This window comes from Pseudorca crassidens, chromosome 16 (assembly GCF_039906515.1).
Source record: "Pseudorca crassidens isolate mPseCra1 chromosome 16, mPseCra1.hap1, whole genome shotgun sequence".
In the NCBI taxonomy this organism is placed as follows: Eukaryota; Metazoa; Chordata; class Mammalia; order Artiodactyla; family Delphinidae; genus Pseudorca; species Pseudorca crassidens.
In genome coordinates this window covers 38,095,118-38,122,749 of record NC_090311.1, presented here as the reverse complement: position 1 = coordinate 38,122,749, position 27,632 = coordinate 38,095,118, and the positions used below count along the sequence as shown (strand labels likewise).

The 27,632-nt window shown below is 42.1% G+C and overlaps 1 protein-coding gene and 1 non-coding gene across 7 annotated transcripts in view; one reads left to right on the top strand and one right to left on the bottom strand.

Annotated features, from left to right (window-relative positions):
• The window catches only part of PAPSS2 (3'-phosphoadenosine 5'-phosphosulfate synthase 2), a 79,698-nt gene extending 52,066 nt beyond the window's left edge, over window positions 1–27,632 (top strand). For 2 of the 6 annotated variants that reach the window (XM_067710105.1, XM_067710106.1), the window contains 12 exons: window positions 2,585–2,820; window positions 4,040–4,193; window positions 4,734–4,852; window positions 4,982–5,095; window positions 7,290–7,401; window positions 11,061–11,144; window positions 13,910–14,115; window positions 20,748–20,801; window positions 21,963–22,098; window positions 23,356–23,624; window positions 24,700–24,929; window positions 25,741–27,632. In XM_067710105.1, coding sequence (XP_067566206.1) covers window positions 2,585–2,820; window positions 4,040–4,193; window positions 4,734–4,852; window positions 4,982–5,095; window positions 7,290–7,401; window positions 11,061–11,144; window positions 13,910–14,115; window positions 20,748–20,801; window positions 21,963–22,098; window positions 23,356–23,624; window positions 24,700–24,929; window positions 25,741–25,882 — 1,856 coding nt within the window. In that variant the 3' untranslated portion in view covers window positions 25,883–27,632. The remainder of the gene's footprint in view (window positions 1–2,584; window positions 2,821–4,039; window positions 4,194–4,733; window positions 4,853–4,981; window positions 5,096–7,289; window positions 7,402–11,060; window positions 11,145–13,909; window positions 14,116–20,747; window positions 20,802–21,962; window positions 22,099–23,355; window positions 23,625–24,699; window positions 24,930–25,740) is intronic. The other 4 variants (XM_067710107.1, XM_067710109.1, XM_067710108.1 and 1 more) reach the window with 4 other exon arrangements.
• LOC137209566 (U6atac minor spliceosomal RNA) lies at window positions 19,790–19,920 on the bottom strand. The gene has a single exon (XR_010936108.1). It is a non-coding gene; the product is annotated as a U6atac minor spliceosomal RNA (small nuclear RNA).

Here is a 27,632-nt window from a genome sequence, read left to right as displayed (position 1 = left end):
TGTGTTTGCCTTCATGAGATGTTTTGCCTTCATGTGCTTGTCCAAATTTTGAATCAGGACATACCCACAGAGTCCATTTTTCTTTCTTTTTTTTTGCGGTAGGCGGGCCTCTCACTGTTGTGGCGTTTCCCGTTGCGGAGCACAGGCTCTGGACGCGCAGGCTCAGCGGCCATGGCTCACGGGCCCAGCCGCTCCGTGGCATGTGGGAACTGCCCGGACTGGGGCACGAACCTGTGTCCCCTGCATTGGCAGGCGGACTGTCAACCACTGCGCCACCAGGGAAGCCCAAGTCCATTTTTCTTAATGTAAAACACCCTTGGAAAGACAAAAAGAACAGATAGAAGAGAAAAAAAAAATCTCAAGGGTATACTTCCTGTCTTTTCTTACTCTCAAAAAGTCATCTTTTCCTAGTTTATTTTTTTATTCTCATATTACAGACATTGGATATTGACCAGGCAAATCAGGAGAAACCAAATACTTGAAATCTAGAGAGTTGGAGTTGGGTACCGGCTTCACCTACATTAGCTGTGTGATTTTGGACAAGCCAACCAACCTCTCTAAGCCTCGGTTCCCTTATTTGTAAAATGAGAATAAAGATAATACCTGCCTCATAGAGGTATAGGTAGAACAAAATGAAATAAAGCATATATGCACTTAGCACAAGTCCTGGTCCCTAGTAAAACTCTCAGTAAATGTAATTGGTGTTACTTCAATGTATTAAAATAAATATTCCAATGATCTATTTTAATAGCTAACTGTGTTAGAAATTTCTATTGTTTCTCTCATTTTCTGATGCAAGAGAACGTACCAGAGATTCAGGAGTCCCATTTCTCCTACCCCACAAGTGGACATAACTTTTAAGAGGAATTTATCACATGAATTTCTATCCAAATGCAACTGAATTACATAAAGATGTAACAGACAATGGCTTGATTTACAAAGATTGCCAACACATTCTTCACGTAGCCGTTTCTTCTAATGATCCTCTGTCAAAGCCAAGGGCATGACTTTAAAACATAACTAAAAATATGGAAAATACTTGTTTACCTTTCATACATCACCTTTCTTTCCAAGTCTCTCTGTCCTGCATCCCTTCTTTGCTCTTACTTTTTCTTTTTCCTCTTTCCCCCTGCTGTCTTCTCTGTATTAACAATTTCTTGACTTTCTTTTCTGCCCCCGTCCTGACTCTTCCTCTTCTGGGTGCTGTTTGACAGTGGCTTGGCATCACTGCATTTTTCTTCAGGTTCAGAGATCTTTAGAACAACTGAACTTTTAGAGGGCTCCTTTTCCAGGGTGGTTCAGATTTTGAGCTCTTAAGTAATTTTGGCGAGTAGCATCTCATTCCCTTTCTGCTTACATTCTCCCTCATGTAGAAATTATAGTGTGTGTTCCCAATCACTGTGCTTTGAAACCGTGGTAAAAGGCACCTTGTAACTCCACTCTCATGTAAAGACTCCAGACGCCTAAGAGTATATGGCAGCTCTAACTACATCTACAGCGTAGCTCAGGGTGGTTCTCTGTCTTTGTGTTTTGAGAATCATTTTGGAAAATCTTGAAACCAAAAGGACAATATGTTGGTTCTCTTGTCAGATGGGTGCCTAGCAGCATCTACAAGGGAGGTGGGCCTCCCAGTCTCCAAGGGCTGGCTGTCCCTCCACTCCAGCTGATTGCTCTCATAAGGGGATATGAGGACACCACTGCCAGAGCCTCTGATTTTCTTTCAAGAGAAGCCATCATCTGAATTTGTATGCACAACTTTCTAGTCTATAAAATACACTGCGGGCAAAGTGTTACCAACTCAGGTCCTTGGACTCCTTAATCAATAGAAATTGATAAGAGGCCAGACAAGGGATTCAGGCAAGGCTTTATTGAGGTCCCTGCTGCAGCAGGAGGGAGCGAAAACAAGAAACAATCGCCCTTGCTCACTCCTAAGGTGGGGCGAACCGGTTCCTTAAATGGGATGCGAGTAGGGGCAGATGGGGGGTCAGGCTGGAGCGGTGGCTTAGGGGGTCTGCTGACCCTCTTGGTGGTGCTGTGTGCAGGAATCATGCGCAGTACCCTGCTTTTGCTGCCTGCACCTCAGGAATGGCAGCTGGTTTCTGGCCTTTTTGTATCTTACTGTTTATAATTTGCCCCAACTGTGGCCGCGTGCAGGTATTTTTAGTCCCTTATAGTTTCTTTGTTTTCTGTTGCTCCAGGAGACGTTTGTCCAGGTGCGAGCACTGTGGTAAAGGGTCCCAGGTCCCAGCCCATCCCAAAAGCAGAACACACCAAGGACCATATGCAGCCTGCCAAGGTCTCCCTATTGATGAACGCCTTTTGCTTTGAAAGGCTATAATCCTAACAAGGGACAAATAGTTTTTTCAAGATTTGAAAGAAATGCTAGTACTTGACTTGTAGTAAACTTTGCTTTTTCTAGATTTGAATGGTTTTGATTTGAGGGCAATCCAGTGATTGTAAGGAGGGTTTAATTATGCTTGAATTAGGTAAAAATTAGGATCAGTTCACAATTCGGATCAGAGCACAATTTATAATCTTAAACAGTCAGAGACAGTGCCTGTCCTGTCTTGCCCATTCTGAACAGGTCTCTCTGGTGCTGGAAAAACAACGATCAGTTTTGCTCTGGAGGAGAATCTTGTCTCCCACGCCATCCCTTGCTACTCCCTCGATGGGGACAACGTCCGTCATGGCCTCAACAAAAACCTTGGATTCTCTCCTTGGGACAGAGAAGAAAACATCCGCCGGATTGCTGAGGTGGCCAGGCTGTTTGCCGACGCTGGTCTGGTCTGCATTACCAGCTTCATTTCTCCTTTTGCAAAGGTAAAATGCTTTGGCAGTGCACACGATTGCCACACATAGCACCAGTGCTCTCAAGCTGCCAGGATGAGGACCCAGCGGAGGGGAGGACAGAGGAATGTCATACTTCCAGTCTCCCCCACTGGCTCTCCTTCCCCCACTTACTCCCTCATTTCCTCTCTTTAATATTGGTTACATAAAGAGAGTTCCTTCATTTCCAGATGCCAGGGCACCAGGTGACATAAACCCTTCCACTTTCACAATGGTAAGGTACACTTGGCCAGAGTTGAAAGGAAGAGAAAGTTAAACCAGAAAAATTCCAAAGCTCAGTAATTTTATTGGGTTGGCCGAAAAGTTCCTTCGGGTTTTAACCAAAAAGCCCGAACGAACATTTTGGCTAAGCCAGTATTTCTCCAGAAAGTCAGAGGCTTTAGCTTACTAAAGAAAACAGCAGTTCATCGCCAATGCATCAATGTGTGTTTAACGTTGAAATCAACGAGGTGGAGAGTTACTCCTTTTGTTTTAAAACAGGAAATTTCTGTGAATTACATATAAGACACTATGTACTTTGAACACATCCTTTGAATGAAATGCTGTCATATTGCCAGCCCTGTCTTTTAGTTGGGATTCTTTCCCATTTTCGTTTGTTTGTTTGTTTGCTTTTTTTTTTTTGGAAAGTACTTGGGAGAGTTGTTTACTAGAGTGAAATTTCTGGAGTTTCTCTAAAGGGCTAGTTTCCTGACATCTCTGAAGAGCTCAAACCCCAGTGTTATCTTAAGGTCATGGAACACCAGAGCACACAGTATTTTGTGATGAAGAATTTCACTATGAAACCTCTTCTTACATTCTTTTTTTTTTTTTTTGCCAAGTTTTTTTTTTTTCTTTTCTTTTTAATTTATTTTTGGCTGCGTTGGTTCTTCGTTACTGCACATGGGTTTTCTCTAGTTGCAGTGAGCGGGGGCTACTCTTTGTTGTGGTGCACGGGCTTCTCATTGTGGTGGCTTCTCTTGTTGGGAGCGTGGGCTCTAGGCACGCGGGCTTCAGTAGTTGTGGCACGTGGGCTCAGTAGTTGTGGCTCATGGACTCTAGGGCACAGGCTCAGTAGTTGTGGCGCACGGGCTTAGTTGCTCTGCGGCATGTGGAGTCTTCCCAGACCAGGGCTCGAACCTGTGTCCCCTGCATTGGCAGGCGGATTCTTAACCACTGCACCACCAGGGAAGTCCCTCTTCTTACATTCTTAAAGGTAATTATTTTCCAGGATCGTGAGAATGCCCGCAAAATCCATGAATCTGCAGGACTGCCATTCTTTGAGATATTTGTAGATGCGCCTCTAAACATTTGTGAAAGCAGAGATGTAAAAGGTCTCTACAAACGGGCCCGAGCTGGGGAGATCAAAGGTAGGAGAGCCAGTTCAGCGGTATCTTTGCCACTTACTTGTGCCACCAATTCTTATTAGTCTGTGCCCAGAAATCTGTCTGAAGTTTCAAAAACCGTTTTCCAAAATTGCATATAGTGCACACAACTTTTTATCAAACCGTAATATCTTCAAAATGTCCATGGGCTAGTTAAAAGGTGGGCTTGTATTTTTCAAGAACTATCACCCCAGCCACAGCAATCAAGTTTAGAGAACTAAAATGGATATGTGTATGTGTGTAGGAGGAATCTTTCAGTTTTCCTCCTGTTTTCCTTTTCCATTCTAATCAGCTGCAGAGGGCTTGGACTCAGACAGATTTTGTTGATAATCGGGACTTTCTGTATTGAAACCACAGCTGTATATGTTCTTATCTATGGCTAGAGGGCAAGGATAGCTGTTTGACCTTTTCTGTTTTAATCTGAATACAGCAGTTGAAAACATTATTGCAACATGTGTTATGTCTTAGTGAGTAAAAAGATTGTTCTGTTGGTGCAGATGTGATTTTCAGCCTTCTGCCTTGCAGGGTTTACGGGTATTGATTCCGATTATGAGAAACCTGAAACTCCTGAGCTTGTGCTTAAAACCAACTTGTCCTCGGTGAGCGACTGTGTGCAGCAGGTGGTGGAACTTCTACAGGAGCAGGTGGGCGGACTGAACGTCTTTTTTTTTTTTTTTTAATAGTTTTATACAGTCATAAAAGATCATCTGTTTACTGAAGTGTTCTTTTTATAGTTTTCATTCCAAACTGTTACCAAGTCTGCTTCATTTCAGAACATTGTACCCCACACTATAATCAAAGGCATCCACGAACTGTTTGTGCCGGAAAACAAACTCGACCAAGTCCGAGCTGAGGCCGAAGTGCTCCCTTCGTTATCAATTACCAAGGTAAGATGGTGCCCACTGGCTAATGGAGACTTAGGCTTACTGCCAGTCATTATAACCCATTTACAGTTACTCTTAATTAATTAGGAAGGTAGACATAAGGAAAATGCAATGCCTATGAAGAAAAACACTTCATTTTGCCAATTTTTTTTTTACCTCTTCTTCAAGAAAATCTCTCATCAAGTGTTGCCCCAGGCAGCTGATCAATGCCATGTACAGAGGCAGACTGGGAACGTAACTTCTGTATTTGCAGAGGACAGTTTTATATGGTTGTCATTATACCTTCAGTGATGCCGGCGCTCAAGCATTAGGCAGTAATTGTTTGTTGGCAGGTGCCGAGAAAATAGTTTGTCCAGAATACAGGTGTTTCTTGGATCATTGAGAAGGAATTTGAAGAAAACAAGAAGCAACCCTGATCTAAAGTGACATGAATGCCTTGATCTTTTTCCTACTCTGCACATCCCACTCTTCCCTCATCAGGGAGAGTTCAGTCTGAGGAGAGGGAGCTGTGGTTGCATTGATTTTGCAACCTAGAAGATGTTAAGATGCAATCCCAGCAAACAGCCCTGCAGATACCTTGGCCTGTTTACTGGTTAGTGTTAGTTGGTTCATATAAGGTGATCAAGTCTTCACTGGTAACCTTTTGGTATCCATTAAAACCTTGGACATTTTTTTTTCTTTCTTTTTTTTGCGGTACGCGGGCCTCTCACTGTTGCGCCCTCTCCCGTTGCGGAGCACAGGTTCCGGATGCGCAGGCTCAGCGGCCATGGCTTACGGGCCTAGCCTAGCCACTCCGCGGCATGTGGGATCTTCCCGGACCAGGGCGCGAACCCATGTCCCCTGCATCGGCAGGCGGACTCTTAACCACTGCGCCACCAGGGAAGCCCTGGACATTTTTTTAAGAGGCAGAGTACATTGGGAATGTCCTTCAGCTCATGAAGACCCCAGGCTTTAGTAAGTCGTGACGAATTTATAAACACAATAAATTCTGAGTTTTCCAATGCTCCAGGCAGGTGAGAAACACATAATCATAATTACAGTGCGGAATAATAGTTCCAATAACAAAATGGTCTGCAAGGTACAGAAGAACTTCAAAGAATCTAATGATTAATTCTCCTGATCCTAGGGGTGACAGGAAAGATTTCAGAGCAGTGGCCCATGAGCTGGGTTTTATTTTTATTTATATCTATTTATTTATTTTGGGCGGGGTTATTTTTTTATTTTTATTTTTTGAACTGGGTTTTAAATGATGAACAGGGTTTTCAGGTAGAGGGGAGGATGGGCTTGAAACCACGTGTGTGTTCAGACTGCACGCTGTCTGGCACTGTTGGTGACTAGGCCCCCAGGTGGGGAGTGGTGCCAGGTGGACATCCCTGTATGAGCCCCTGGGGCCAGAGCTCGTAGGCCTGTCAGTATCACGCTAAGAATTTTAGACATTTGTCTTTTTTTAAAAAAATTAATTTATTTATTGTTTATTTTTGGCTGCATTGGGTCTTTGTTGCTGCACGCGGGTTTTCTCTAGTTGTGGTGAGCCGGGGCTACTCTTCGTTGGGGTGCGCGAGCTTCTCATTGCGGTGGCTTCTCTTGTTGCGGAGCACAGGCTCTAGGCGCACAGGCTTCAGTAGTTGTGGCACGCGGGCTCAGTAGTTGTGGCTCGCGGGCTCTAGGGCGCAGGCTCAGTAGTTGTGGCGCATGGGCTTCGTTGCTCTGCAGCATGTGGGATCTTCCCGGACCAGGGCGCGAACTTGTGTCCCCTGCATTCGCAGGCGGATCTTAACCTCTGTGCCACCAGGGAAGTCCCTGGACATTTATCTTAGTGTCAGTGGTTTGCTCAGTTCAGTCAAATAACTAGCACATTTGGTGAAAAAAATGTAGCCAAACCAGAATTTTTGTGGAAAAAAGAATGAACGGTGAATCTTCAACACAGGTGCACATTGTAAGGATAGATAGAGCCTAAAGTGTTCAAAGAAATCATCCCAGTTTGAAATCTTTTCACCACTCTCCCACAGAAAGTTCTAGACTCAAACTTCTCCAGCCCCCCTAGATCATGGGTCAGCATTACATATGGGAATGCTTAAATCATAAAAGGTTCTGCCTTCATTCTCCTGTCAACTGAATAAGAAAGGACTGCCCTGGGGCCAGATGGCTGGGAAACGGAGCTTATGGAAATGTTCACCTGCTTTTTTGTGTTTTGCAGCTGGATCTTCAGTGGGTCCAAGTATTGAGTGAAGGCTGGGCCACTCCCCTCAAAGGTTTTATGCGGGAAAAGGAGTACTTGCAGGTTATACACTTTGGCACCCTGCTAGACGGTATGGGTTTTTGTTTTTTCGTTTGTTTGTTACTCTTTATTATTAAAGAAAAAAATATTTCTCAGAAGTTTTCACAGGAACAAGAAATGCTAATCCTTGGTTCGTAAATCCTATTGTGAAAATATTTAGATTATTTATGGTGTGTCCAGTTATGTATAAGCTTCCATTTTTAGGATTTTTTTTGGTTATCCTCAAAGGATTATTGATTATCTAAAGCTAAGGAACCAAAAAATAAAGGTTTGACTTGCACACAAAGCCAAGAGAAGGTTAAGTCTTTTTCACCTCCACCTGCCCTTTGCTGGCCGTGATATTCATAAGGCAGTGGACAGTCAGAAGCACCACTGGCAGCTGCTTGGACCATCCTGGGGAAGCCAGGATGGACTCAGCACTCATTGCTGACTTGCAGGATGCCTCCAATCCTCCAGCAAACATTACTGCAGCAGCTGCTTTCCTTGGTGGATAATAAAGTGTTGATATTCATGCTCATACGTGAAATATATTAGGATGGCTTCATCCACTAAACTTTAATATGGGGTGTTAAGGCAGCTTTCTGGGCAGAAGCTGAACGGCTCTTAGAGAACTGCTCCTGTCAAGGTTGGAATGATGTCTCATTCAGAAAACTTCCGGATCCTTCTCTGATCATTTCCTTCCTAGAACTGTCTTGACCTTATCAAATAGAACTTATTTATTTCAAGATCTTGGGGAATACTGATAAGTGGGGGAGGGAATTTGTAATACGGAGCAGGGCTCCAAACCTTCTAGGTAGAAAAATCAAATCAGATGTTCTTTCCTGAGAAAGATGTTCATGTTCTAGGTTTGTGCCTCTGCCTGGGGAATGGGGCGTAAAGCAACCCCAGTTGTAGTTAGGTTTCAAAACTCCCCATACCCTCAAGAAGCCTCCTTAATTCCTATGTAAGTCAATTATTAAAAATACATACCAGGGATGTAATATGCTGCACACCTCTACCTAAGTAGAGGCAGAATATCATAGTGGATAAGAGTGAGCTGTGGAGCCAAACTATCTGGGTTCAGGGCAAATTACTTAAACTCTCTGGGCCTCAGTTTCCTCATCTGTAAAATAGGGATGTTAATAATAGTACCTACCTCAATGGGATGTTGAATGTTTAAAAGAATACAGTACCTGGTCCAATAGTAAATGTTCCATATATTAACAACCCCCTCACTGCATAAAATTAAAAGGACTTCAAAGTCTTGAACAGACCAAGAAGCTTATCTCTAGTCACATCCGTTTGGAAGTAGCACAGATAAGATGTTCATCAGCTAGCCAATAAATATTTATTGAGTGTCCTCAGGTGTCAGGGTTTGTTCTAGCTGCTGGAGATAATACGAGCTTGCTGGGACAGGCAGTGCAGTTCATCTTCTGAACTCTAGTCCAGAGGGGTTTTCCCGCCACATCAGTGGTTGTCAAACTTTTTTTTTTTTCAAGTCATAACTATTTCAGAGAAATCTGAGGCAATATATACAACAGATAAAAATGGAACTGCTCCTTTGGAAGAAGTGGGCTCAGTCTTTCTCCCACCTGGACAGCAGCCTTGAGGGTGTCTAGGGAAAGCTGGTTGAAACACTGCCCTCTACCACACCATGACAGTCTCATGACAGAGCTTGGCTCGATGGCTTTTGGACTGAGCAGACACGGTTAAATTCCAAAAATGATGTCTCTCTGTATCAGAAGGTTGGGCAAGGTATCATTTGTATGGATATCATTTAATTTTAACCAATTTATGAAAGTTTGAGTCACCACCATTGAAAATTTGAAATAATTTTTGTAGCCATAGACATGTGGCCATTTTCATCTACCATTAAACAATCGCACATTTCTTGATCACCTACAATCTGCAGGTAAAATTGTTTCTATTCTGACCCTGTCTCCCAAAAGTATTTTGTTGGTTTTAATTTTCTCAAAGGTTCACTATTTCCCCCTATAGTAAAAAAAAAAAAAAAATTAGCTCAGTCTACTTAGTCCAAAAGCAAAATAAAAAATCATTTTTTAGTATTTTTGATGATTACATAGTATGAGTTACTCCCTATATTACTCAAGGGTCTATTTTCATGTCAGTGTATTATTTTATTTCTCACTGGATATAGCTTGGGGGGGCTGTCATAGATCCTCCAATGATAAATGTCACATCTAAATTTAAAAATGGAACCTTATGTTCTTGACTGGTGGCATCCAAGTAGGGTTAAGACATAGCAGCCTTGTGAGACCTGATCATTTAATGGCAAGTCTTCTGCGGCTCTGACTTTCCAAGTCAGGGCTTGAGAGCTTTTCTATATACTGCCAGCATTTATTCAGCACATAATGTGTTCTGACCCTGGTGCTTGACATAGGACATCACATTTAATCCAGATAACACCACTGTGAAGGTATTTTGTCCATATGAGGAAATAAGTATTGGGAAGGTTAAATAACTCCCTCGAAGCCTGGATTCAAATCCAGGTTATCCTGGGACTGGGCATACTCCCATGTCCTGTAAACATCTGGAATTCTAGGACGTTCTAAAGCAGTTTGCCTGTATACCTCCCAAAGCCTGGTTTGGAATCATCTGACAGTAGTTATAACATCACATATTTGTAAGAGACAACTTCTTGCTTAAGTTGGAGGGGCTATTGACATATGTTATAATTATTTAAAAACATAATTATTGGGCTTCCCTGGTGGCGCAGTGGTTGAGAGTCCACCTGCCGATGCAGGGGACATGGGTTCGTGCCCCGGTCCGGGAAGATCCCACATGCCGCGGAGCGGCTGGGCCCGTGAGCCATGGCCGCTGAGCCTGCGCGTCCGGAGCCTGTGCTCCACAATGGGAGAGGCCACAACAGTGAGAGGCCCGTGTACCGCAAAAAAAAAAAAAATAAATAAATAAATAAAAACATAATTATTTAAAAATGCTTTTGGATTGTATTGGACATTATTCGATACAAATTCTGGTTTCACCAGCTTTTTGCTGTCACATATGCTCTATTTTTAGAAATAACAGTAACAAAAAGCTCAGTATCTTTGTATGTTGTATGTATGAAGCTTCATAGTAGTTTGTTCCTTGTCATTGTTGCTTTACTATTATTTTGGTGGAAAGTTGAAAACAATGTGTTTCTTAATTTTGTTTGTATTTCTCTAGGCATGTTCCTTCCTGGTATGTACTTTAACTTTATAAGTAGTTAAATTATTATAATTAGATATGTTATATTAACTAGAAATGGTAAGGACATAACTAGAAAAAAAAATCTAAATGAACCAGTTGGAATTGCTAACAGTTCATGATCCAACCAGTTATAACAGAATAATGCTGCATTCTTCTGTTGATAGGAGTCCAAGTAACAGGAAATTTCTGGATCAGATGCAGCTGTTGTTTATAATGTTTTATTTGGCTGACAAATTAAACTTGTTTCTGAATTTCTGTTGCACATTTTGTTCCTGAGATTTTAAAAATTTATGATCCTCTCTGTTAATTACTTATACTGAGTGTTGGTCCCCATTTTGTTTCACAAATCTGGAAATTTTTTTCTATTGCATTTATAAAACATTTTTAATTGATGAAGGATAAATCAATTTTAGAGACAATTTAACGTGGATGCACCTGGTTGGATTGTGGATGATTGTACTTCGTTTGTGATGAGTAATTATGCATGAATTTAATTTCAAGCTATGACAATTGATAGTTATAAAACTGGGAATAAATATGTACTCGCTGCAATTCTAAACTTCTGCACTGTACCGGAAGAAAAAGGTAAAATTCTGAAGATATCATTTATCTTGAGTATTGTTTTCATCATTGCTGTTTTTCCTTGAAAAAGATGAATTAAGCAATATAAAGTATTTGTTTTTGCCCAGAAATTGTCCCAAACAAATGATAAGCATATCTACAAGGTTAAAACAACAGGTTTGAAAATTATTTAAAGCAAAAGCAAGATTATTCAATTAAACATGAAGTTAAGTGTTGGACTAACTGTGGCTAAAAAACTACGATACTCTTTTCCAAAATGAGTTATACTGCAGTAAAATAATCAGGGTGGTTCCCACCAGAGCTGAAGCACATGATGGAAAAAGGCCGAAAGCCCGAGTCAATGTTTAAAGCTATGGAGGCTATTTCAGCACAGAGTTAAATTGTAGGATAATTTTATGTATTAGAAAAGTTGATTAAGATGATAGGGAAACCCCAGTAAATCTGCTTTACCTGTGTGGGGTTGTAGCTACAGGTGTATGAGATCAGCTGGCACTGTTATTTGGTAGAACTCCCTTCCACAACATCCCACAGATTAGTCTCTTGACAGCCTGTCAGGTAGTGCTGTTTCCTTAGTTGGGATTTTCACTCAAGGCCAAGATGAAGGTGGATCAGAGGCTACGCTGGGCTGGAACCTAGTGGACCAAAGGAGGCGATGGCAACGAGCAAGTGGAGTATTCTTTGGATTTCAACCCAGAGTAATTGATGGAAGGCAGCACCGCAAGCACGTTGCAGGCAGAGCTGGGTTTCCACCAGCACCCAACCCACCTTTTGCTTTGCATCTTGTTTGACTTTATTTTGGTCAAGGCACTCAAGGCACTCTTTGTAAGCAGTGTGGTCATGCTATCCACAGAAAGCCTCTTCCCAGCAACCCAGGGATATACATATTATTTATGATCCCATTTTCCAAGTGGAGAAACTGAGGACAGAGAAGGTGAGTGACACAGGTAGTAAACAGGAGATCGCTTGGCTTTGAGTTTAGTGCTCTCTGCACAGGGCTTGCTTGGACTACTCTTATTGTCTGTGAACTTTGAAACAAAGGAGTTACTTGAGTGAGGAAACTCATACCTTCTGTGTACAGTATCTTCCTTGTTGCTTACGAGGCTCCCAGAGCAGGTTGCAGGATTTTATGACGGATGGGATTTCTTTATTGCTGGAAGTTGCTGTGTATATCCTGTGACATTCTTTATGTCCTAGTAACTTTTGGAGAGTATTTTAAATGTGCAAAGTGATATGCCTGTAGACTTTTGTTTCATAGCTAATGGGGGAGTATGATGCCCCAAAGAAACAGAACTCAGATCTCAGACCTTTAACTCTATCAGAAGTGGTCTAAATGTTGGATTTTGAGTTAGATTTAAAAGACTTCATTAATCTATGGTACATTTTCTCCAATCCATAAATAACAGCATTTGCTTCCTCTTTTGGAAATCCTGAGTTTGTAATAAGGAAGAACAAATTTTACTCCACATTGGATCTGTTCCTTTTACTTTAACCTTTTTATTCTATTGCTTTTACAAGTTAATCCCTAAAGGGATGTTGCCTATAAGCTTAAATTATACATAATGGCCCATCTCTGGGAACCCTGCCTCTCATGTGATGAAGTTTAAGCTAAAAGACCTTTGTTTAGCTCACAGAAAACATCCTGACTAAGCCCACCTGTGAATGACCTCAGGGAGGAAGAAATTAACATCCCCTCAGAGTCTGACTGGAACCAGAAAATGTTTGACTTTATCCCCTCCCCTTTTAGTATAAAAGAAGCCTGACTTCAGGGAAGGTGGTTCTTTGGGACACGAATCTACCAGCTCCCCGGTCTGCTGGCTTTCCAAATAAAGTTGCTATTCCTTCTCCCGGCAACTCATTTCTCCATTTATTGGCCGGTGGAGCGGCAAGCAGTACGAGCTTAAATTGGGTAACAAATTGAATGTTGTTTTTACTCACTTTCCTTTCATTCCCTTCTGAGTCTTGAACTTGGCAACTCCCCCCAAATCTCCCTGATATTCTTTAATGTTATACACTTAATTCTGTGCCCCCATTTTCTCACTGTAAGTACAACTGAAAGCCTGACATATTTGCTAGAATGTTAGGGCACCATTAAAAAAGGGGAGAAACAGCTGTGTGATTTCTTTTACATTATCTGGCTTCACTAAGAAATCATAGTCATCCCTCCCAATCTGAGGGGGGTTGGTTCCAGGACCCAATGCAGATGCCGAAATCTGTGGACGCTCCAGCCCCACAGTCCAACCTCTGCATCTGCGGGTTCCTCATCCACGATTCAACCAAAGGCGGATCCTGTATAAGGTTTGCTATCCACGAGGTGGTTGAATTTGCCGGTGTGGAATTCGCAGATATGCAGGGCATTGCCAACCTTTATTTTATCTAGTTGGATTTTTAAAGACTTTAAGCTTCCTAGTGTGTTGAGGTCAGGATCAAATTTTAAAAAGAACTCCGAAGGGAGCCACCCCCTCGGGAGCCATCCCGAAATCAGTTACTGAAGCTACCCCTACCATTTGAAACAGCCCATTTTTCACAAACGCTCCATCTTTTGCTTTGAGAAGCCTCTTCTCAAAGGATTTATCACAGACGCTAGAGAAACTAGTGCAGCCAACATAACCATGTTAGAGTTAGGTCTTAATGCCTTTTTTTTTTTTTAAAAAGGTCTTAATGCCTTTTGCAGGAAATGTCTGGAAGAGACATTGTGCACGTTTGAGTCCTCTTTAAAGGAGCCCACACCTTGTATCCCACATTCATGCATCAAATGGCACTTTCCACAGACGGAGTGATTAACATGAGCATCCCCGTCGTGCTGCCCGTCTCCGCGGACGATAAGACACGGCTGCAAGGGTGCAGCGAGTTTGTCCTGACACACGGAGGACGGAAGGTGGCTATCTTACGAGACCCTGAATTCTACGAACACAGAAAAGAGGAGCGTTGTTCCCATGTGTGGGGCACAACCTGTGCAAAACACCCCTACATCAAAGTAAGTGGCATAACGTTTGGAAGGTCTTTCTTTCAACTTAGGATAAAAATAATTCTTTTTAAGTCCTTCGCGAAGGACTTAGAAAAACTGGGGTTAGATGGAAGAATGCGTTTCTAAGGGAGGTCCTGCAAGCTTTGCCTGGGGAGATGTTTTTAGATAGGGCAAAGAAATGACTTTTTGTTGGAGGGCTGGTCTAAACGGTCTCTTGAGTCCTCAGATCCTGTGATGGCTGTGACTCCCTCAGCTAAATGGGAAACAACTGGACTGGGGAGATAATTTAGTCTAACATCATGAGGGGAGAACCAGAATCATAGCTATGCTATGCACAAAACCACAGCCAGAGCTTGCAGCCCTGTCCATCTTGAAATTCACAAGGGAAGTCAATTTCTTCCTACAGAATGGATCCAGCTAACCTCTGGAAAGAGACTGGAAGTTCATGCTCTGTGGCTGTTGTGCGGAGGGGGGTGGTGGGTGACATTGTTTCAATAAACAAAAAGCACAGATAGCAGCAGAGTTTCCGGAGGGAAAATACCACATTTTCATCAGATTGAAAAATGTGTTCATCTGATTAGGATTATTTTGGAGTCAATCTGCCTAACAGCAAAGTAGACTAAAATTCCTCAGCCTCCTTCACAGCTTCTAATTGTTGTTGGTGATGGGGTGGGATTGCAGGGAGTGGAATTGTTGGGTGTGGTTCATTTCCCATAGAGAAAAATATGTGAAATTGAATGCAAAAGCTATCCCTTATCTGAGATTAGAGCATTAGGGTTGAAATTTAAAAAGACATGTACTAGTGATTCCCTAGCTGGAGTAACTAACTTTCAGAAAGTTCAAAGGTAATAGAGAACCATCTGAGACCCAGGAGACTCTAAAAAGCCTTGTGCTTGGACAAGGCACGTCCTCTCTCTTGTCCTCGGTTTCTTCATTTATAAAAGGAGGGGGCCAGACTCAGTAACTCTGAGATCTCTTCCAGCTCTGAGACTGTACACAATGGATGTTTGAATAAAACGGTTCAAATCTGTCAGACAAACTTCCCTTTGGTTTGGTTTTGTTTTTTTCAGTTGTGAAATGTTGCAAAGTAGGGAGGGCTTTTGCAAGGCCCCTGGTGGAACACAAGAGGTCAGTGGGGGAGCAAAGCAGCTCCTCATTTATTGGACACAACTAGCCACCCTGCAGATAAGCTCAGAGCCATCTGAACATTTTCTCTCCAAGAGGCTGGGAGACAGGCCTTGAAATTATTGGACAATAGCTATTTGAGGAATTGTGTTCTGAGCCTTAATTATATCTTTGTCTCATTCTTTTTCTGATCATCCTTTAGGTTTGGGCTCTTATCTGCACTCAGTGACCTAAAGAATAGTGGCCTTTCTTCATGCCAGCTCAGATATTTCCACTCTTTGGGCCTAACATCCACATATACATGGTTAGCACTAAAAGAAAAAAAACAACTAAGGAAGCTCGTAAGCAATTATGTTTATCTTGTCTTGCATCACGTGCTGGCAGTTGGAGGTCAGAATGTTTTCGATGGCAGGGAGAGTGGGGGTGTGATTTGTGGCCTTGAAAATATAGTCAGGGACTCTGTAGCATTAGGTCATTAGAAGGACTCTGTAAACATTCCTAGTGAGCTAATGGTGAGAAATGGGCCATGGATAACCAAAGAGAAAACCACTCACCCTGTATAAGCTACACTAAGCTACACTTGGAGCACTGAAGGTGTGTTTATGGGAAAGGAGCTGTCTTCACTGGACATTTTTTAGCACCTTGAAATTCACAGTAAAACTTAAAACATGTTGTTTTTGGTTTTAGAACCCCAAACCTTCCAACAGTAATTCCTTCCAAAAGTAATTATGGGCCTTCTTGTGTTTCCATGTGGCACTGGGAGTTATATTTGCATGGAAAATGGTCAGAGTCACCGAGGAAATGGTCTACCTCTGTTGCATAGCCCCTCACTGCAGTTACCCTGACCTTCCATTCAAATCCTCCCAACCCTCTCTTTCACTAATATGGAACCACGTGACGTGTCACAGATGCGAGCATGAGGAGAGGAGCCGGTGAAACTTGTAAAAATAATGCTTAGTGGAGCCCTGTTGCCTTTCATCCATGGATCTCAAATCTTTTTCAAATGGTAATTATTTCTCACAATGTTCCTGTGAAGCACCTAAGAATCATTACTCCCACTTTACAGATGTAGAAACCAAGAGAACAGAGTATGACTTCCCAATGAAGGATAGGAATGAGAGTTTCTATATCCTTTAGCCCTTCAATGAAGACCACATCGTTAGTTAGAGCAACAGAATCACCTGGGGAGCTTTAAAAATTACCCACGACCGGGGCTTCCCTGGTGGCGCAGTCGTTGAGAGCCCGCCTGCCGATGCAGGGCACACGGGTTCGTGCCCCGATCCGGGAAGATCCCACATGCCGCGGAGCTGCTGGGGCCGTGAGCCATGGCCGCTGAGCCCGCGCGTCTGGAGCCTGTGCTCCACAACGGGAGAGGCCACAACAGTGAGAGGCCCGCGTACCGCAAAAAAAAAAAAAAAAAAAAAAAAAAAAAAAAATTACCCATGAGCGGATCTCTCCCTCAGAGTCTTTGATTTAACTGGCTTGGGCTCAGTCTGGGTATTGTGAGTTTTGAGGCTCCCTGTGATTCTAATATACTGTGAAGGTTGAGAACCATGGCATTAGATAATTATCTGCAGCTGTTTCTTGTGTGGCTCCACCTGGATAGATCCTGCAAGCATCTCGCACTCAACATGGGCAACTTCACCCCAGCCTTGTCCCCCTCCTGTGTCCCCCACCTCCGTGAACAGCTCCGCCATCCAAACAGTGGCCCATGTCCAAAACCTAGATGTCATTCTTTTTTTCTTTTCTTTTTTTATCATGCGATCAATAACATTTATTTTCCATAATGAATTTCCTCAGTTTTGAGTGTACATCTCCTGGCATTCTGAAAAAAAAATATATTTTCTGTGTTACTTTCAAAGTATTATTTTTTAAATTTAAGTATACTTGATTTATAATATTGTGTTAGTTTCAGGTGTACAGCAAAGTGATTCAGTTATACGTGTGTGTATATTCTTTTCCATTATAGGTTATTACAAGATGTTGAATATAGCTCCCTGTGCCATACAGTAAATCCTTGTTGTTTATCTATTTTATATATAGTAGTGTGTTTCTGTTAATCCCATACTCCTAATTTATCCCTCCCCCCCACTTCCCCTTTGGTAACCATAAGTTCGTTTTCTATGTCTGTGAGTCTGTTTCTGTTTTGTAAATAAGTTCATTTGTATTATTTTTTAGATTCCACAAATGAGTGATATCATCTTTGTCTTTCTCTGACTTACTTCACTTAGTATGATAATCTCTGGGTCCATCCGTGTTGCTGCAAATGGCATTATTTCTTTTTTAAAAAAATGTTTATTTTATATTGGAGTATAGTCGATGTACAATGTTGTGTTAGTTTCAGGTGTACAGCAAAGTGATTCAGTTATACATATACATGTATCTATTCTTTTTCATATTATTTTCCCATATAGGTTATTACAGAGTATTGAGTAGAGTTCCCTGTGCTATACAGTAGGTCCTTGTTGATTATCTATTTGATATATAGCAGTGTGTATGTGTTAATCCCAATCTCCTAAATTACCCCTCCCCTTGCCACCTTTGCCCTTTGGTAACCATAAGGTTGTTTTCTAAGTCTGTGAGTCTTTCTGTTTTGTGAATAAGTTCATTTGTATCATTTTTTTAAAGATTCCACATGTAAGTGATATCATATGATACTTGTCTCTCTCTTACTTCACTTAGTAGGGTAATCTCTAGGTCCATCCATGTTGCTGCAAATGGCATTATTTCATTCTTATGACTAATATTCCATTGTACATATATACCACACTGGACGTCATTCTTCCTTCTTTCTTCTTCCTTGTCCATTCAATCACCAAGTCCTAACAGTTCTGCCTTCTAGGTATTGCTTGAAGGTGTTCACTTCTGTTGCAACTTGGGCCAGGGCACTTAATTTCTTCCCTGTCTCTTGCCCTACTCCCCTCGAAGCCCCTCTCCAATTCTTCAGCTAGAGTGGACCGTTCAAGCTTTATTTGGGAGCTCACATAAAGCTATGACTTCACCTTACCACCTCTAACCACCACCGCCCAAGATATTCCCCTCCAGCATCTCAGCTGGTCACTATATCATCCTCTGTCACACTTTTGCATGTGCTGGTCCCTCAGCCTAGGACACTGTTCCTTCCACTCCTGCCTCCTCACTTTCTTTGTCACACCTTCCCACCCTCAGCAGCTCCTCTCCTGATGTACACGTTCCCTCTTCCTCTCTAGGTTATTTCCACTGTTCCTTTCCTTGCCCTCTTTCAGCCTGTTCACCATAGGTTTCTTAGTCTTCATCCTAGTGTTTGAGCTCATCCTCTCTCCTTTTTGCATTCCTGTTGTCTGTGATTCCAAGCCCCGTTCCTCTTTCACTGCTTCACTAGACTCCCTTAAAGCCTGTTCCTCACACGTGTGTCCAGTTCTGCAAACTCTAGCCGTGGTCCCACACCTGCCTTTGGCAGGAGGCTTGGAAGGAACTGGGTACTTATGGGCCACAAAGCCCTTGGAAATTAGAGCCCCTGGACCTCCCTTCCTGATAGCTGGACCACAGTTCTGGGGACAGTTGAGCCACCTTGGGGATAGAGAGGCTCTCTGTCCCTCCTGATCCCAGAAATGCCAAAAGCATAGTTTCAGCATTGTTTTCCAGATGTATTTTTAGGCTGGATGGTGAATGAAACAGGTTCAATATTGCCTTTGCCAATAGAACAATATAGGGTGGACCCCTTGTGCCCAGAATGAGTTACTGCATGCCCAGGGATCTGGGGTAACTCTTTCAAAATTTTATCTGCAGTTTAAGCAATGAGGAGAAAGTAAATGTCTAGGTATGGGTATTTGACAATATTCTTGTTAAGTGATTCTCCTGAGCACAGAGTTTATAAGGGGGTCCATGAAAAAGCAAGCAAATCCCTTGCAAATCACCCTTTCTCTACCCAGGGTTTCCTTTGTTTCGGGGGCTGTCCTGTGCAATGTAGGATACTGAGAAGCATTCCTGGCCTCTAATCACTAGATGCCAATAACACACCCTTCCCCACTCCAGTTGTGATGGTCACAGTTGTCTTCAGATATTGTCAGGTGTCGCCAGGAGAGGCAAAATCGCCCTCTGTTGAGAACCCTGGCTCTAGCCCAACCTCCCATTCCCTGAAAACCTCTGGAATGCAGGTCATTGTAAACTCCAACATCTGGCCATGACAGGAAATTGAACCAGGGGTATACCATCACCACCTTGATGTCTTCTGTATTGGTGTCATAAATCAATCAGCTTTCTCTCCCCTTTTCTTGCCTCCCTCTTTTCTGCTGCCATTACAGGCTGGCCACACTCCTTGGACACTGCAAAAGGCAGTTATGGAATTTGATCAGGGGAATGACTGCACAACTATGATTGACTGAGAAGTAAGACGTTCTGTAATGTTCGTCTCAATGACTGAGGAGAGACACCTGCTCTCAGTCGTGACTTGTGGCACTGCAGCATCATACGGAACATATTTAAGTTTATAGAAAACACAAAGGGTTGTCATGTTTTTCTTTGCTCAGGTTGAGATAACATGAACACATAACAATGTATAAGTTTCAGATGTACAACATAAAAACCATGGTTAGACGTCACAATGTGACAATGTGGCAATGCATTACCCATATGTGTGTTGTCAGGCCTGGGGCCTCTTCCATCCATCCTTGTCAAGGAAAGTGCCAACCCTCTCCTTTCATCAAACACTGTCAGGCTTTTCTTTTTCATTACTTTGACCATTCTTCACACCAGGTTCACACCTAATATTTGTGCAACCCAGGGTAACAATATGAGCTGAAGCCCAATACCATATTTAAAAGTTACTTATCTAACTAATAAACTTAAATATGTTTTATCTTTCTACTTTGGCAATATGCCTTGATCACAATCTGGAAGGCCAGGTTCAAATTTAGGCTTCTCGGTTCTGTACCAGAACATGGTAGTGTGTGGACAGCTGGCTCTTGGCCTGCAGCCAACCCTTCCTTCTCTTTCTATGCTTGGCCTTGCCCCATGCTGTGGAGGCCCTCTGGGTCTGCCTGTGGGCACCCCAGGCTGAATGTCCCAGGTACATATCTTATGGTGGAGAGTAAATGCAGACTTCAGGTGGGCCTGCCCACCAGGGTTTCCTTGCCCTGACAGAAGGGGCACAATTGAAGACGCCAGAGTTGGGCCATCTAAAGTGTGGGACAATGTATAGATGGTTCTTTCTAAAAGTCTCCATGTTCTGTTCCTTACCCACCCTTCCCTGAAGTCACTTTTTCAACTGAGACTGGATATCGAAAAGTAGAGTATTTATAGTGACCTCAGTGAAAAATGAGTCTTGTCATCTATCATCTATCTATCTACCATCTATCTATTTACTTATTTAGGTAAAAAACATGTAACATAAAATTTACCATCTTATCCATTTTTAAGTGCACTATCCAGTAGTGTTAAGTATATTTACATTGTTGTGAAACAGATCTTCAAAACTTTTTCATCTTGAAAATCTGAAACTCCATACCTATTAAACAACAACTCTTTCCCTTCCCCAGACCCTGGTATCAACCATTCTTTTTTCTATGAAGTTGACTACTTTAGATACCCATGTAAGTGGAAAAATACAGTATTTATCTTTTTGTGAATGGCTTTTTCACTTAGCATAATGTCTTCAAGTTTCATCCCCCTTGTAGTCTCTGGCTGGATTTCCTTTGTTGTGAAGGCTGAATAATATTCCATTGTATGTATACCATTCACATTCATTGTTCATCCATTCATCTTTCAATAGATATTTGGGTTGCTTCCACCTTTTAGCTATTGTGAATGGTGCTGCTATGAATATGGTTGTGCAAATCTCTGTGAGACGTTGCTTTTAATTCTTTTGGATGTATACCCAGAAATTGGATTACTGCATCATGTGGTAATTGTATTTTTAATTTTTTGAAAAAACTCCATACTGTTGCACCATTTTACAGTCCCACCAACAGTACACAAGGGGGTTCTCCACATCCTTGTCCACACTTGTTATTTTCTGTTTTTGATAGTAGCCATCCTAATGGGTGTGAGGTTGCATTTCTCCAGTGATGAGTGATGTTGAACATCTTTTCATATCCCTGTTGGGTTGGCCATTTGTACATCCTATTTGGAAAAATGTCTGTTAAAGTTGCTGATTTTTAAATTAGGTTATTTAATATTCTATATCAAAGAAGAATATCCACACGATAGAAAAAGGCTATTCAGATACTCTTCCCTTTTCCAACTACCTATCTGTAGTTGAATTTTCTTTACATATTTCAGCCAAAATAACATATTGCCACAGAATAAATGCAAAAGTAGATACGAGAATCCAGCTGCCTTCTATTAAGTCAGATAATGAAGAGATTTGCAAACATGTAAAACAATGCCATTTTTCTCTTATGTTTTAGGAAAATATTTTTCAGTAAAAAACAAAATGTTTATGTTAATATTTAATAGACTTATTGTTAGCTTTAAGTCAATAAATATTTTTAAGGGAATTAAGTTTTAATTTCTAATACAGAAAATTATAGATATAACCAATATAAACAAAAGCTCTTTGCAGGTCCTCAATAATTTTTAAGAGTAATAAAGGATTTGAGAGACCAACAAGTTTGATAAATACTGTGCTTGAAATGTTGAAGAACTGAAGGCCGTTCTTCAAGTAAGCCAAGATTGGTTCAGAAGAAGAAAAAATTTTAGATAAAATGGAAAACAGTATTAATCACTAACAACTTTAATAACGGTCTTTCTAGATGGTGATGGAAAGTGGGGATTGGCTGGTTGGTGGTGACCTTCAGGTGCTGGAGAGAATACGGTGGAATGATGGGTTGGACCAATACCGCCTGACACCTCTGGAGCTCAAACAGAAATGTAAACAAATGAATGCTGGTATGTAGCCTGGCTCTACGGCATTTGTTGATACTCCTGACCCTCCTCTGCTTACAGAATTAAGGATTATCAGCAAACAGCATGTTTATAGTTTTGAAAAGCTGAAAATTTTTATCATCTTCTATTGATATGTCTGTTGATATGGAAACACCTTATAAAGTTGAACTACTGCAATATTATGCAGTAGTTAAAAATATGCACTGACCCAGAAGGATACCCAAAATATATCTATTAAGTAAAAAAAGCAAACTGGGGCTTCCCTGGTGGTGCAGTGGTTGAGAGTCCACCTGCCGATGCAGGGGACACGGGTTCGTGCCCCGGTCCGGGAAGATCCCACATGCCGCGGAGCGGCTGGGCCCGTGAGCCATGGCTGCTGAGCCTGCGCGTCTGGAGCCTGTGCTCCGCAACGGGAGAGGCCACAACAGTGAGAGGCCTGCGTACCGCAAAAAAAAAAAAAAGCAAACTGCAGAACGGTATGTATAGAATAATTCTGGAAAACAAAATAAAATGTAATAATTGCTTTAAAAACTCAAACCTACTTCTGTGTGTAGCAGAAATCTCTGGCAGCATGTGCACCAAACTGCAGATGGCAGCAGCTACCTCTAGGGGTAAAGCGGGACCAAGGGGAAGGGAAGATTTTCACTTTACATATTTTGAAAAAGAGAGAGAAAAAGTAATGATAGGATGATGGATGATTTTTAAATTCTATTTTGGGCTTTTCTGTATTTTCTAAGTTTTCTCTGATGGATATATATTATTTCATAACAAGAAAAATTAAGGCTCTCAGGAGTTCATCACTAATTGGAGTAGTTTTGAAGACTTCCCTAAAGTGAAGGAGAAATATTTTTATATCTTTAAATTGTTAAACTTTTGCACAGACCCCAGAAAACGTTCCTTATCAATATTCACTTCCCAGGGAAATGAGGCTGGAGCAGGGTGCAAGAGGACTGATTAATACTGGCCCCTGCCTGAGCCTTGGTTTGTAGGAAAGGTCCTGGCAACAAATGTTCATTTCTGAGTCAGGCTCTCCCTTTAGGGCTTCCTACCTTTGTGTCCTATTCCTGTCTAAGCAGTCTGGCACTGGTTGGTACCTTTCGAGTAACACCCCTAAAGGTCCAGGTGGATTCTCCAGCCAGTCCTTAAAAGCAAGTGGATGTAACAAGTTCACTGAACAATAGACACAGCTGCACCTTTTCGTTTCTGTTCTTGCAGACAGTGCATGTCTTTGACCGTGCTGTTTCTGCTTTCCTTTCCCAGACGCAGTGTTCGCGTTCCAGTTGCGCAATCCTGTCCACAACGGCCATGCTCTGCTGATGCAGGACACCCGCCGCCGGCTCCTGGAGAGAGGCTACAAGCACCCGGTCCTCCTGCTGCACCCCCTGGGGGGCTGGACCAAGGATGATGATGTGCCCCTGGTCTGGCGGATGAAGCAGCACACAGCTGTGCTCGAGGAGGAGGTTCTAGATCCCAAATCCACCATCATGGCCATCTTCCCATCTCCCATGTTGTATGCTGGCCCCACAGAGGTAAGCAGCTCCCTGGGCTGGGCTATGGGACTCAGCATCTAATTTTACTTAGACGAGCCAGTGAGTTTCTGGGATTCTTCTTCATGAGCAGATTCTAAAATCTTCTGGTCTCTTTACTTTATCAAACTTAATTATGTTTCCATATAGTATTTGTGAAAATGCTAGAAACACCAAATCAAACCTGTCATACACTGCCTTTGAGACTGTGGAAGTTGGTATGTGAACGAGGTGTTTAACACAGCTTACCTGGGTTACAGGGCAAGATGTATCTAGCCCAGTATTTCAGCTGTTCCAGTTACTCTTAAGTGATTCACCATGCTCGGTGAGCTATATTAGAAGGGAGAAGATGTCTTTAAAACCTTAATGTCTCCCTTTCATCATAACACACTGAGCCTATCAAACAGAGACTTTCTTTGTCCCACTGCACCCACAGTGTAGTGGATTTCAACAAGTTTACAGGAACTATGATGAATTGAAAAGGTCTCAACCCTTTGGAATGCTCCAAACTGAGTTTAATGAATTAATTCTCTTCAACCAGATCAAAGTTCCAGGCCCCTGGCTCTCTTCCCCATCCTTTATATTTCTATCTGAGCTCTAAAGAGGGCAACTTATTTTGAAATCCCAATGCTGTGTCGAAATGTAATCAATGTCTGCGTATGAAGGTTAATTTGCTCATTACTGACAGTCAGATGGTAAAGAGATATTGGAGTTTGTAATTTCCCTTAAACTGTGATTTATTTTGAATAGGGAGGAACTGGAAAGTAAAATCCACATAGTTCTGTGGAACAGTAAGATCTGAGTGTCACTGGTCTGTTAGTCTGGAGAGATTAGGAAATATAAATTCATGGTCTAAGAGGGAGGATTCTTATCTTTAAAGCTCCTATATCCTACCCAATATAACCAAAAAGATGACAAGAGCAGGAGTCTTGGACACCTCACTGACTTCCTTGCAATTATTAGTTGACCCACATCGCTGAATTACTTTTAAAGCAGAATAAAGGGGTGTCTCCATAAACAGGGACCCCACAGGATTGGCCAGTGATGACCAGCATGTCCTTTATGTGATGTTTCCTAGGTCCAATGGCACTGCAGGTCCCGGATGGTTGCAGGGGCCAATTTCTACATTGTGGGCCGGGACCCTGCAGGAATGCCCCACCCTGAGACCAAGAAAGACCTGTATGAACCTACTCATGGGGCCAAGGTCTTGACCATGGCCCCTGGCCTCACCTCTGTGGAAATCATTCCATTCCGAGTGGCTGCCTACAACAAAGCCAAAAAAGCCATGGACTTCTATGATCCAGCAAGGTAGGTTTTCAGAGGAAAATTCTTATTTTTTATTTTTTAATTTTTTTGCGTTACGCGGGCCTCTCACTGTTGTGGCCTCTCCCGTTGCCGAGCACAGGCTCCGGACGTGTAGGCTCAGCGGCCATGGCTCATGGGCCCAGCCGCTCCGCGGCATGTGGGATCTTCCCAGACTGGGGCACGAACCCACGTCCCCTGCATCGGCAGGCGGACTCTCAACCACTGCGCCACCAGGGAAGCCCCAGAGGAAAATTCTTTATATCAACATCTGTACAGCTGGAATGATGAGGCAAAATTTTGGAGAGCTCCCCAGTACATCTCCACATGCTCCTAATTGGAATGAGAGTCCCTTGAAAGCTAAGACCTGGTCTTGCACATTTCGTGCCCCCTAAAGTTGTAGCACAGCTCCTTGCATACAGTAGATGGTCCATAAATATTTCTTTTTTAACATACATTCCTTGAGCATGCACTGAGTGCCTGGCACATTATGTGAAAGGAAGTAAACACAGAAAAAGATTTCAATGAGCATTTATTTATAGAGCACGCACCACGCTCAGAGCTCACATAAGTAGGCAGAGCTAATAGAAGATGCCTCCCATGAACTGAGTAGGTACACAGTATTGAATGGGTAGCTGCCATGATTTCCCTTTCTTCTGCCAGTTCCTTTACTGAAGATTTAGTGAATTGCTTATTTTAGAAGATGCAGCATTTTACAGAAAGAAAAAATGTGGTCTCAGAACCCATCCTACTCCTGGGATCTTCAAGGTAGATGTTATTTACCTATGCTGAGTTCTTTGTTGCTACCCTCTGACAGGCACAATGAGTTTGACTTCATCTCAGGAACTCGTATGAGGAAGCTGGCCCGGGAAGGAGAGAATCCCCCAGATGGCTTCATGGCCCCCAAAGCATGGAAAGTCCTGACAGATTATTACAGGTCCCTGGAGAAGAACAACTAAATGCCCTTCAGCACCAGAGTTTCTTTCTGAAGTGCTCTGTGATTTCTTTTTCTATTTTTGTGATTAGATGCTTTGTATCCAACTGCTTCTCAATGATTGACTTTAAAGTTAATGTTTTATAATGAGGTAAAAATGTTCTCTATAATTTAAAGTCAACACATATAAACACACACACGTGTGTGTGTATATATATATATATAAAGTAAAACTGAAGACCAAACCTTAGCAGGTAAAAGCAATATTATTATTTCAGAATGAAATTAGTTGTATTTTCTACTGCATCTGAGCAGTAGGTCCCAGATTTCGTAAAGCTTTGACCATGTGTCTAGTTTACTTGCCAAAAAGTAAAGCATGTCTCCCAGCTTAAGTCTTGCCAACCTGCATTCTCCCATGTCATATACCAGTAGTAAAGGAAATGAGATGGGCAGCCCCTTCTATACAGCTGACAAAAAAAAAAAACCTAGAAAATCTCACCCCAAATGAGGAGTGGCTCATGTCAAGATTCTTGCTAGTATTTCCCTCGTGCCCGTATCCAGCCTTACTGCCCAGTATCTTAGTTGCTGAACTATGACCTGACTGGAGAAACCAAATGTGTGAAAATGTGAAGTTAATCTCAGAGATCTATGCAACCTAGTTCTGCCACGGAAGTTATATTATCTAATAAGAAAAGAAGTCTTAATAGTTTTCTGTGAATAATGTAACTCCAGTTAAACGGTGTCTTTTAATTAAATAGCATACAGGGCTTTGATGAAAAGATTTGCACCCAGGCCTCAAACAATCTGGCAATGTTGTGGACATTTAATTTTTCTCCTCTTTGCTGTGGTCATTGTGTCTATGGAGAGGCTGCGCCTATTACCTGCAGCGGCATCAGCTGTGACCAAAAACAATTCAGACCATCAGACTAGCGAGCTGCTGGAACCGGACAAAAACGCAGGAAGCTCCAAACTTTTCATCTTACAGGTGATCAAACTAAGACGATGCACAAGCACAGGCTTCATGAACTAATGAGCACTGTAACAAAAGTGCCAAATTGGCATTTTGGAAGTACTGGTGGCACTGAACGAGCACCCAGGCCACTTGACTCCCAGGCTGCTGCTTTGTCTACCCTGTACAACACAGGAGCTGGACCTGGTTTCCCTCAACTGCTTAACAAAACTCCTTGAACAGAGGGCACTTCTTGGATGCTGTAAAGTCCGGAGTTTTCTAAATGCAGCTGATTTTATTGCAGTTGAAAAAAATACTTTCCCAAAGACTCATGCTGTTCTGAAACATTCAACCTCTGATGGCTTTACCTTCTGGGAGGCACTCTTGCACCTTCTGCATAATTCCTTGTTACTAAGGAATATATGAAGAAATAGTACCTATTGTACATAGGTCTCTCTGGAAGAGACTTAAGACTGGAAAGAGAAAACTGTGATTTTTTTCATACTCAGTTTTGTTTTTTTAAATGCTAAACCAAGCTAATGAAAGTTCTTTTGAGAATAAATCACAGTGGCCACAGCAAAGTATGACTATCTTTAATAGCACAGTGCCTGTATTCTTTAATCAGAGGTCCTCACTACTGCCTTTTTAAAAAACAGCATATTTATTGAAAACATGAGACAAGATGTAGGTGCCTTAACCAATGTATTTTGTGATTTTTTTAAATATATTTAAAACTGCTCTTCTGCTTGAGTACCACTTAGTGCAAATGATTATTTCTATGTACAACTGATGCTTGTCCTTATTTTAATAAATTTCTCAAAACGAA